Consider the following 12,214-nt stretch of genomic DNA (forward strand, 5'->3'; position numbering starts at 1 on the left):
AGATGATAAAGGGTTACAGGAAAAGCCTGATGATGAGTGGCTGAGGTAACTTGTTCTGTTCAGCCTAGAGGAGACTGAGGGGACTCATTGCAGTCTGAAACTTCCTCATGAAGGGAAGAGGAAGGGCAGGTGACCAGTGACAAGACCCGTGGGAATGGCCTGAAATTGTGTCAAGGGAGGCTTAGATTGAGTATCAGGTAAAGTTTTTTCACCCAGAGGGTGGTTGGGCACTGGAAAAGGCTCCCCAGGGGAGTTGTCACAGCTCAGCAGAGTTCCAGAAGTGTTTGGACAATGCTCTCAGGCACATGGTGTGACTCTTGAGGTGTCCTGCAGAGGGCCTGAGTTGGACCCAGTGATCTTGGTGGGTCCAACCCAGCTTATTCTGTGAAAGGACATTTTTATTTAGAAGTAGTTTCTTTGGTAATCATAGACACGTTTCCAGTAAATTACAGTATGCTTAGCTTATTGAAGGCCATCGTAAGCAAACATTAATTTTAACAGTGACAGGATTGGAAAGCATTAAGATCTAGTTGGGATAGGAGCTCAAAAGCAGTAGAATGTGGAGGCCAGCAATTGCAGCACCTGGGGGAAATTCAGTGCTTTGAAGGAAGGACTGGCTATGATGTTCAGATCTAATCTCTGCCCATGGAGGTATTTTGAGGCATTCTTGAAGGCTGTGATGTGTCCCAGCAAGTGAATGTTATCCTTGGAATTTGAACACAGGTGTAGCTTAGGAAGGCAGCAGTAAAGAGGCAGTGCAGTGGTCTGCAAGGGGCATTGTACCTCAAGAATTAGTTCAGGTCAGTCCAGAAGGTTTGTTGGTAGTTGTAGCAGTGTTACCTTGCTGAAGCTGAAGCGTGAAGGAGATGAGAGATTGCTTTCCCCTTAGGCATGAGGGAGTAGGAAAAAGGCCTTTTTGTACCATGTAGCAACTATTGGAAACTGTAGCACTTCTGACAGACTCTTCAGTGCCTGATAAGTCTGACAGAGTATTGAGACAGCAACTGAAGTCATGCTGTAGGGAGGCAGGAGTATTCAAAGGATGGATACAAAACATCAAGTGTAATCACATTTGAGGCATCATTTTTGAATTTTTCTATGAATTCATCTATCTCTTTTTCATTTATTTTAAAGACTTACTTAAGCTGTCACTGTAAGAGTAAATGGTTATAGTCATGTAGGACAGGTTGATAAATTGTGCACAACATGAGGAAAAACATACCTGACTGTTAAATCTCTTAAGTATTTAGAATCACAGAAAAGGAATGTTAAAAGTTATTATTTTCTAGGGAGAGCACCCATTTAAGCAGTAAATTTTTACATAATTCCTTCCAGACTTTGGGCAGCTTGAAGATTTTATTCAGTAAATTAAGCTGTTGATGTTTCTTGCAGTAATTTGATATATTTTAGGCACATCGTCTTTTGTCATGCTAGTGACAAAAGAACTTTCCATTCTGTTTTAAAAATAGCATTCTCTTTCCTCTCTCATTGGAATATATTGAGATTGTAAGTCCTTGAAATTAGAATATTGTAGGCATTTCAGAAGGCTTACTTACACTAAAAGTTATTCCCTGAAAAATACTTCAACAGTGTAGTAAATCCAAATGCTGATGAGTAAATGAGAATAAGACCTTCAGTGATTCCATTGCTTAGAACACTGATGTTTAATGATACAGGTTGTAGAGTATCTAACCATTATATTTTGCGTAATTTATGGTTACATCTTATGTGGTTATTATTAGCAGTTCTTACCTTCTTCGTTAATGTAAGTGGTAGAAGTTGTATAGCATTTTATTTCTAGAAAGTTTTAAAAGGTACTATTCATAAAATGGCTTAAAACTTTAAGGAAAACTGCTTTTATAAAAGTCAATTGGCAACATAACTCTTAAATTCTGTTTTCAAAACATTTATGTTCTTGGGATTTCAGGTGCCTTAGAACTTGCGGATGTCTCTTCTGAGTTACCAGGTTTGAAGAGGATGCCAGGAATTACAAAATGGAAGGTACTTAACCTGATATGTTTGTGAAGTTATTGGTCTGTGGTAGAGTGTTAAATTAGGGAAATTCTGAAGTGTAACATGTCACAAAATTAGGTTGAGCTGCATTAATGGCAGAGATTTAATGTTTAGGGGAGAGAGCTAGGCTGAAAGTCTTTGCAAGGGTAGGTTCTTTACTCCTCATCTCTTGGTTTCTTTCCTCTGTCTCCTATACTTTCTTGCTACAATTCCCTGTTGTGTTGTGTGTATGTGGCCTGTAGATGGCAACATAATTTCAGCCACTTTTAATGTTAGCCATCCATCTCTGTCTTCAGGGTCCGTGAATATAAGATTCTGCAGTGCTTCAGCTGATCCATTTATTTCATTTGGAAGTAAAAGCTGTGAAACTGTTTCTGCAAATAAGCTGTAAAGCCTGCAGTGATGGGACTAATCCTAGAATAGTAAGAGCATCCTGTATTTTGTTCCAGGCCTTAAATTATTTCAGTTTTGGAAACAAACTAATAGGGAGGGGCAAAAAACGCAAAGCTGCTTCAGCTTGCTGTCAAGAGTATAGTCAAGAATAGTAGAAGCCATTGTGGTAGTGGGGAAAGGTACTGATTACATTTTAGTTATAAGTGTGTGCCTTTGCAATGCCATTGGGTCTTCTGTCTTACCATCTCACTAGTCTCTTGCAATGCCAGGTAGGTTTATGCCTGTGTACAGGCTAATGAACAAGATGCAGGGAATAAAGATTTGTATATGTTCTGCCACTGGAAATGCAGCTTAGAAACTAGTTGATTTATTTCTTCTTACAGTTCTTAAGTTTACACTGTATACTTGAAGAATAAATGTAATGCGTAACTGTGGCTCTGTGATTTTAATTTTACCTTTTTTTGATACTCCATAAAGGCACTATATATATATTTATATAATGATCACTAAGGTGTATTCTGTTTTCTGTAGCATGTATTTCTCTGTTTGCAGTTGAAATATAAATCTCCCTAAAAGGTTTTAAAATCTAGTCTGATAAAATGTATTGAAAGTTTGTCAGACGTTCTTCAGACCTGATTTGCTGCTACTGTATATTTTCATGCCTCACTGACTAGCATGTCACTATGGATGTATTTGCTTATTTTGCTGCTGTTTTTACTTGGTGTAGTCTTTTGTTCCCTGGTGCAGCATTTGTTTTCTAGGAGCTCTGTGCTTGATTGTATTGAATATTCCTGAACATCAGTTGACTGTAAATCTCTGGGAACAGCAAAATCAAAAATAAGGTTTTGTTCAAGAGACACTTGGGTGCTTGGAAATAGCATTCAGTACTCCCTCCTTAAGCCAGGTGATGAGTGAACTCCAGTGAATTATTTTGGGCTTGGAGGAAGACACCTTTTTAACTCCAGATTTGGTCATCTGTTCCTGCAACACTTTTACTCTTCCTTCTGCTCTAACAGGTGGTCAGTAAAATGTGCAACAGAGAAGAGTTCAGTGTGTTCCTTGGTGCTTTGTCGTTCTACCAGTCACACCAACCTACCAGTTAGGCTGGTAAACCAAAACTGAACAGCACAGGACTGATATGCAGTTTTTCTGGTAAAACCAAAATAGTTTTTTTTGGTCTTTGGTTATTTATCAGTCCTATTGTTGATTTTTCTCAAGCTTGAGTCGTGACTTCCAAAGAAGAGCTGTTCAGAAATACAGTCTGTCTTGTCTCCATCTAGCACTATGAAATGTAGCATATTTTGACTTGAAATACTAATTCTGAAAGTACAGTAATTTCTATTTCAGGAAATGTAGAAAGGCACAAGGTGTGATCTGGTCAGTGTCTGAGAAGTGCCAGACTTCATGATGCTGAAATCTGCATTCCAAAGTTCTTAGTGAAATTGTAGTGTAGATAAATGTTTCATTTCAGTTTCCACTAGAGCACTTGATTAAACTTTCAAGACAATCAGAGTGAGATGCATGAAACTGCTTCACCAAATTTGCCAGTCCTGACGTTGCCATCACTGCAGCTGCTTTACTTTGTTGCCTTCACAACAAAAATGTGGTTAATTCATTTCAGTGATTAATTTTATGCATTTGCCCTGTGCATCCCCATTTGGGACTCTTCTTACAGCTTTAGCATCCAGTACAAAACCAGGCATCTAGGGCTCTGAAGTCAAATTTTCCCTGGCTTATTTTTTCATTTTGATATCCTTGCTTGAAAAGCATTCAAAATGCCTCCCTGTAAGAGTTATGGCTCTAACCTTCTGCTTGTATCTTAAGAGTTCATCAAAAGCTTTGACCCTTAGCCAGACTGAGGTGATGTTATGTCTACACAGAGTCTTAGAGCGGATCTGTAGATAAGTTTTGAGTTCTAAGTAAAGGTACAGGTGCTAGAAAATTCATGGAGATGTTTCTTCAGCAGCTCTCCACAAACACATCTCTGTCAGTGTCCGTGTCATGCAGCTTTCTGCCTACCAAGCTGTTGTGTTGCACTCCTGCATATTTCTTACGTAATGAAATTGGGATTCTTAGGTTTTGATCTTTGCTAGACTGCAGTAGCTCTATTCCCTTGTATACTGCTTGGAAACTGCCTATAACACAGTGCTTCACAGCCAATCTCATGGGAAAAAAGGAGAAGTGTCTTAAATCTGATGGCTTCCTGACCTTACATATTCTACCACTGTCCTTCCACTGGATTTTGGTGGTTCACATGTTTTAGCAGGTTAACAGAAATCTTTGCAGTTGATTCAGCATCAATCTGCACTTTGCATGCTTTTTTTGAGAAGCATGTGAAGTGGAGCAAAGAGCTGCAGCTGGCAAGAATCTCCTACTCTGAGGCGCACACGTACAATGCACAAAGAAACAATACACTTTAAAGAACTTAATTTTCTGTACCAGAGAATAACTTCTTTATTTGGTGTCTGAACCTTGGTTTGCAAGTATTTTAATTAAAACTTGTGAAATAGTGACCTATATTCTTCACTGAATTTATATTTACCCCTTTGAAGGTGATGCTGAAAGATGGGCAGTGGTTTGAGGAGTGGAAAGACGTGCCTTCAAATAGACAAACACAAATACGTCCTACTATGTTTCCAGTGAAAGATGAAGAGAAGCTAAAGGCAATGAATCTGGAGCGCTGGTAAGTTTCCCCAGAGTAAATCTTAGGAGGATTTGATGTAACATGTATGGTTGTGGATAAATTATAATTAGGTCAGATTAGGAATGTGTAGGTTTGAGTATATTTTGATTGCTTCATATGTAATGGCAGTGCACAATATTTTAACTCCAGTGGATCAGGAGAAATTACTGCAAGTTGCGTAAGAGGAATAAGTGCTCACGTGAAAAGGTCAAATTCTTTGCATCCAATAGAGATAAACAGTCAAAATTACTGAAAAAGCATGCAAAACTGTAACATATTGACAGTGTGACTTACTTGCTTTTAAAGGCTTTCCACAGCTATTCTAAAAATATTGCTTAGAAATGAGTCATTAAAGTTGAAGTTTGAACAGTGAATGAATGTGTTGCGTTAGTGCAAGTAATTTTGCCACAATGCTCTATTTAGATTCTGTTTCTAGTGTGATAAATTAAATCTGCACAATCCTGCTTATCCTGAAAGTAAGTATAAATGTGAGCCTTCTAGTGTTTTGTGATTATGAATGCAGCAATGAATGTGCTGCAACATTTTTTTTATTTTCTCTCTAGTCTTAGGATATTGCCACATCACCAGAACACAGGTGGCTTCTTTGTGGCTGTCTTAATAAAAAAGTCTCCAATGCCATGGAATAAACGTCAGCCTAAGGTAACTTCCTTTAAATGATCTAAAATGTAAATTGCTAATAATGTTTCAGGCTTTGATTTTGAGTTTGCACATAATAGAAGACATACTATAACTGTTCTGTATCTGCCCTTTAGTTATAGTTCAGTGTGTCAATTAAAAATAAATTCCTAAATCCATGAAGTACCGAACAAGTGCTTATGAAAAAACCATGAAAACTTTAAAATTAAAAAAAATGAAAAGAAAGGGGATTTTGAAATGGTAGTAAAATAACAATCTAAATCTTGACCCTAAAATTAAGGCTTTGAAAGAATTACAGAAGATTATGTTGGATAGCTAAAGCTGTCACTTCCTTCAGCTGCGTGTTGTCCCCTGCTAAAAGGCTTTTTTCTGCTGTGTTGTAAGCTAATTCTGATGTCAGTTTATCTCACTCTGTGGCTGGTTGCTCAGGAGTGATTCACTAGCAGATTAGCAGATCAGCAGCGCAGGGAATGGATGTAAAACTGTTTGGAGCAGCAGCTTCAGCCATCTGACTTTAATCCATTTGTTGTCAATTGTCTTTAAAACCCTGTCAACAGGGTTTTAAGTTGATGTGATTTATTTGATCTCTTAGATTGTCATGTCTGTGAGAACTTCTGTTGTGAATCCCTTTTAGGTGTTTATTTGATTTGCTTTATTAGAACAACTTATGAGTAAAATGTATGTGGCTATAGAGGAGCAGCATTTATTCAGAAGTAAGCACCCTCCAAATAGTTTTATGATGTTCTAAGTTAAAACATCGTAGCACTCTTACAGAAGGTGTGCAGCAGCAGGATGCATGTGTCATTTTGAGTGTTAGGAGGAAAACAGCAGATCCTGTTTTAAAAATCTGAGGACTTGAATGTGATTTTGTAGATGGTACAGAAATAGCTTTCTTGGAGAGTTGGTATGAAACTGTCCAGATCAGTACTGGAGGTAAATGCAATTTATAGTGGTATCTTGATCTAGTAATCAGATTAACTCCCTGAATGGATCTGTTTAAGCACTTGCATACAAATTGACAGGAATTAAGCACATGTAAAGAGAACATAGGTGCCTTCTGTTACAAGCTGGATACTACTTTTGCTTTTTTGAAAATACTGTCATTTGAAATAGGTTCATCAGAAATTACCACAAAGAACGGGAGATACTGAAGTGACAGCACCTAATTCAGGTAATGGTTCTGACTGTATTATTGAAGAACCAACACTTGCTGAAAATGAAGAGTCTAAGAAAATCAAAGAATTGCAGAATTTGGATGCTGAGCAGAGTAAAAAGGAAGGAGTATGCGGGTAAGGACCATGTCTAAGTATTTGTCCTGTGACAGCTCTGCAATTCCTGAGTATTCTGTAGTTCTTTTGTAATTTAGAAGTCAATCAAAAAAATTAATGAATTCATTCAGTTGTCTTGCAATTCCACGTTTTCTGTCTTGTCTGTGTTCCATTCTGCAAGTTTGGAAAATAACCAGTTTTCTTATTAGCATTTGTTAAGTCTGTTAATACTTCCTTCTCTGTTAAGGGAAAAAATACTTTCAGAAGTTGGAAGATCTGTATTGCCTTCACAATCATTCCATCAGAAATCTCTGTTTACTTGTTTTTGTGAACTCTGTTTCCAAGCACTGCTTGACTTCCTTATTTTAAGTTAAATTGTGTGTTGTGTTAGTCAAGCACAAGAAAATGCCAATATTCTCTTTGGCATACTGTTTTTACAATAAGCCAAGTGTTGACTAAATGAACTGAATATACTGATTTTAAAGCAAGTGAAATTTTTATTAAATTTACAATGCAATGTTATTTCCTTTTTAGACCTCCACCATCTAAAAAAATGAAATTGTTTGGTTTTAAAGAAGACCCCTTTGTGTTTCTCCCTGAAGATGATCCATTGTTCATTCCTATCCAGTAAGAAAAAAGATGTGTCTGTTTTGGCAGTAAGATTCCTGTTAGTTCAGGGATGTTAATAGTTCAAGTTTGGTTCATTACAAAGGATGGGTCTCGTTGGTCTTGCATAACAACTTTTGCCTGACTTTGCACCAGGGCCCCCTCTCCTCAGCACTTAAATGAAAATAGCCACCTAGAGTTTGCACTGGAAATTTTCCAGTGTGTGTCTCAGTGTCTATAACAGCTTGTCTTTTCTGATGTCATGCAGCTTAGAAAGTCTAATCTTTGTGTTCTGAAGCCAGAGTGCTAAGTGCTTGCAGAGGTAGCTGGAGGAAATGGGCTAAAGCATGCATTTTGAGTATGTGATTTTATTGCTCAGTTAATCAAAACAAGTATTATGGTCACAGGAAGTTTTATGCATTGGACCCATCATTTCCCAAGATGAATTTACTGACTCGAACTCAAGAAGGAAAAAAGAGGCAGCTGTACATGGTTTCTAAGGAGCTAAGGAATGTGCTTCTGAACAATAGTGAGAAGATGAAGGTATGGTTCTAAGCATCAGTGTATATCTCCTTGAACTTGCCAAGTGTACTGTTTACATAGAGGATTAGCCCTCTGACAGTCTGTATTTTTTTAAAGTCTAGATTAATGTTTCCTCTCTGTCCCTCCTATGTTAGAGATGAAAAGTTGACTCTGAGAGGAAAATAACATTCTCTGAGATAAAAATCAGTACATGTTTGGTGGATGAAAGAGAACTTAAAAGTAGAGAGAGGGCATATATATGTTGTGTGTGTGCCAGCATTTTTATGTAGTCTTCAGGTAACTTTACATGTTTACATTGACAATGTTCTATTTATCACTCCCTTAATTATAAAAGTATTAAGAGCTTTGAAAGCCAACCAAAAAGATAAGTTCAGCTGAGTTATTTACTGGCTGTGTTACACAGGGATATTGTTTTAAAGTAATTTTAACAATTAAACATTTTGAAAGTTCATTAAGCTGAGTGATAATAGGATAATAAGTAATTTTTTTGTGAATAGAGGGAATTTTTTTATGATTCCCTGTGGAAAATGTCTTGCAAATGCTAAAGATTTGTCTCAAAAGTCATTGTGCAGTTTAGGTTGGAATGAGGTTATGTAGTCCAGCTTCCTTCCTACATCAAACAGAGCTGACTTCAAAGCTAGATCAGATACATTCTGGGGCCTCATCCAGTCAAGTCTTGAAAATTTTTGAGGATAGTCAGTACATCTTTGCAACAAATCTTTGAGATGGGTAAACAATTATTCTTTTATCCCCTATGCAGGAAATGGCTACATAACTGACAAAATTTTAAGAAACTGGTACATTATATTGGGTAGTGAGGCTTTGAGTACCACAAAAAATAGTGTCCAAATAGTAATCACTTGTACATTTTTGAAATTCTGTCCTTGATTGACTTTCCCAGAATCACATAGAACATTCTTACTCAAGCTAAAATTAAAATTAGATATTAGTAGTTTGTTGCCCTCTTTAAAACTGCCCTTCCTTACACTGTACAGTTTCAATATGAAAAGGAGTAAGAGGCACTGTATGTTGAGGGAGCGTCACATTTTTGTAGCAGGAGTTCCTTTTTCCATTGAATAAGTTTTCACATTAATTCAGTATTGAGTGCAAATGAACTTTTATTTGGAGAGTTGAGGAACAAACAAGGTCAGAGTGGTAATTTAGAATTTATGCTTCCTACTGATGTTTATTGGTTTGCTGTTTGCAGGTTATCAACACAGGGATAAAAGTCTGGTCTCGCAACAGTGATGGTGAACAGTTTGGATGTGCTTTCAGATTAGCACAAGAGGTAATTGCATAGCACTGTGCTCTGAAAGGAGATACTTTGGTTTCCTCAAGAGCCTCATGAGACAGCTGGCATTAACTTTGTCAGATTTATGGTAATTGACATTTTCAGTATGGTTTAAATTTTTTTTTCTGGTATTAGGTAAAGTGCATACTGTTTTTAACATTTTTCATTGAGAAATCAGTGTTAAATTTTGAAACAATTGTCTTTATTTATTAAACAGGGCATTTATACTCTGTACCCATTCATTCATGCAAGGATTATAAATGTGTGCATAGAAGATGTCAAAATTCTGCTAACCCAGGAAAATCCATTCTTAAGTAAATTTAGCAGTGAAACACAGAAGAAAGTCAAAGATATGGGTAAGCCTGCTAATTTTGCTGTCACAAAATTAGTTTTCTTCTTTGCACAGAAGGCTATAAAATCCTGTAGCATAAATTGTGTTTCCTAAAAATTTGGACTAAATTTATCTTAAATATGCTTGTTAGGTAAGTAAGCATTATTGAAAGCCAGTGTGCTACTAGAAACTGTAGTCCTTTCTGATTGCAGCCTTTAAGGTTTTTGAGCTTTAGAGAACAGAAGAATTGCCAGACCTTTGACTTCTGCAAAGTAGTGCTGTGAGGCAGCATTTAAAATATCTGATGAACAAAGATTTTATACGTGCTTCTGGTTTTTGTGCTTGTTAATGCTCCAGTTGGAACTGTTTGTCATCTGCAATTGCTTGTCATGACCTTACGTATCAAATATAGTTCCTCAGATTTGATTTTCTTATATATGGGAAGCAATGTCTACTCGTATTAAACTTTTAATTTCCTCTACACTGGATGCTTAAAGATATGAAAATTGGTTTTCAGCCTTTTGCTATTGTTTTATTTCCAGTTCATTGCTGATCCTTGTACTTCCATGTTTGATGTTACAAAATGGGAAGAAAAAATGTTCTGAAGTTTGGTCTGGCATACTCTTACATTCACTTTAATTAATTAAAAGTTTTCTGCTAGATTCTCCGAGTAACTTAATCCACTGTGTGGATTTTGTATTTTAATTTGTTTGTTTGAGATTTTGGAGGAGCCAATCGCATCTGTGACTATGTAAATACTTTGGCTTGAAAAAAAAGGGAATAAAATCTGGTATTGTTCAGTGTATTGATGTGGATAACTGTTAACCATGTCATGCTCTTTGTTTGTCTAAAAACTTGTTTTCTTGAACATTTCCAGATTACAGTCATTGTATCATTGTAGCAAGTAACACATCTGTTTTGTTTTGTTCCCTGTAGCGATGGGAAGTATAGTTCTGAAGTACGACCCAGACCCTGAGTAAGTAGATGTGTTGCTTTCCATTTATGCACTCCTAAGACTTGGACAAGAATTTATTTTCACTCATCAAAAACAAAAGTAGAGGCATAGAGATGCAGTGAGGAAAACAGTAAAGCCATATAGGATACAGAGAATAAGACAGGAAAAGAAGCTGTTTTGTCTGAATTCTTAGAGCAAGCATAGAATTTGGCTTCATAAAGAAGAGCTGGTAGTTGTGCCAGAGATCAACAGATCTGCAGAATCTGCATGTGATTTCTCTCTTTGTTTCCCTGTAAAGTCCAGCATTTGGAATGGAAAATGTTACTTTTTATTGTTCCTTTTTGTGGACAAAGTAACTTTTGTGGACAAAACTCCTGGGAATTTTCTAAATGTAACCTTTCATTTTGCTGTTCCTTGCATTAGTTTTCAACCCAGAGCCAGAAAATTATTTTTCTTGTTGCAAAGACTGAACAGCATCGAGTTTCTGAGTTTTTGGCTTGCATGCTTGCTTGTAGACAAGCAGGTGTCTGTGTAGGTGTTGAAGTTAAGAACAATGTACTTTGATCTTCTGTGAATAGTTACAAAATGCATTCAGTGTTAGAACGGAATTGGTGTATGGTTATGAAATGAAGTTCTGAAGGTGAACTTTCTCATAATTGACTGAACTTAACTGCTTGTTTGTAGAAAACCTCATGATCTTCAGTGTCCAATAGTGCTGTGTGGTTGGCAAGGAAAGACATCACTGCGTGCCTTTGTGCCCAAGAATGAGAGACTTCATTACCTGAGGATGATGGGAGTTGAAGTGTTTAAAGCAAAGAGGAAAGAGGAGGACGTGGAAGACAAAACTGAGGAAGAAGTTCAACACGGACTGGTGCAAGCAGAGGAAAAAATGGATGTGGAAGATAAAGAACATTATTTAGTCCCAAAAATGGAAGCAGAAATAGGTGAAGAGTGTTCCCAGAGTCCTGTCAAAAGCAGTGCTATGGAAATAGAAAATAAAATTGAGGATTTAGATCAATCTAGTAAAAATGCCAACAGTCATGTAAGCCAGGAAGGCAAAGACACGGATGCAAGTAATGTGAAAGATTAGGTTTCTTTCTGTATTACTTGGCAGCTTCCATGAGGCTCACATCCAGACTTTTGCTTTTAGCATGAAACTGTATTTTAAAATTTGGTCAGAATGGGATGTTCTTCTTTTAAAGTTTCACCTATTTTATATTTTAAATGAAAGCTATAAAGAGATTTCTCTTCAAGTGTGTCTTCTTTTCACCATTTTAAATTCCTTTTTATTGGTGGGTTTGTGTGTCTGTTGCTGGCAACAGACCAGGCACCAGTAAAATCTCAAGTCTTTATTTTTAATGGAACAGTGGTATGCACAAATGCACTGCACGTGTGTCACTGGTCAAAAATTCCTTCAGAAGAAAAACCTGGGGTTCCATTCAAAGCACATAGATTCCAAAAACATTTTTTCTCC

At 36.9% G+C, this 12,214-nt stretch overlaps 1 protein-coding gene across 1 annotated transcript in view; it reads left to right on the top strand.

The window, feature by feature from the left end:
• Nucleotides 1-11,986, top strand: part of NSUN2 (NOP2/Sun RNA methyltransferase 2) — a 19,087-nt gene extending 7,101 nt beyond the window's left edge. The window contains exons 10-19 of the mRNA XM_005484264.4: nucleotides 1,928-2,001; nucleotides 4,959-5,089; nucleotides 5,653-5,749; nucleotides 6,860-7,035; nucleotides 7,549-7,641; nucleotides 8,028-8,163; nucleotides 9,371-9,451; nucleotides 9,672-9,810; nucleotides 10,722-10,761; nucleotides 11,425-11,986. Coding sequence (XP_005484321.1) covers nucleotides 1,928-2,001; nucleotides 4,959-5,089; nucleotides 5,653-5,749; nucleotides 6,860-7,035; nucleotides 7,549-7,641; nucleotides 8,028-8,163; nucleotides 9,371-9,451; nucleotides 9,672-9,810; nucleotides 10,722-10,761; nucleotides 11,425-11,830 — 1,373 coding nt within the window. The 3' untranslated portion in view covers nucleotides 11,831-11,986. The remainder of the gene's footprint in view (nucleotides 1-1,927; nucleotides 2,002-4,958; nucleotides 5,090-5,652; nucleotides 5,750-6,859; nucleotides 7,036-7,548; nucleotides 7,642-8,027; nucleotides 8,164-9,370; nucleotides 9,452-9,671; nucleotides 9,811-10,721; nucleotides 10,762-11,424) is intronic.
• The last annotated feature ends 228 nt before the right edge of the window (nucleotides 11,987-12,214 follow it).

This window comes from Zonotrichia albicollis, chromosome 1 (genome assembly GCF_047830755.1).
Source record: "Zonotrichia albicollis isolate bZonAlb1 chromosome 1, bZonAlb1.hap1, whole genome shotgun sequence".
NCBI lineage: Eukaryota > Metazoa > Chordata > Aves > Passeriformes > Passerellidae > Zonotrichia > Zonotrichia albicollis.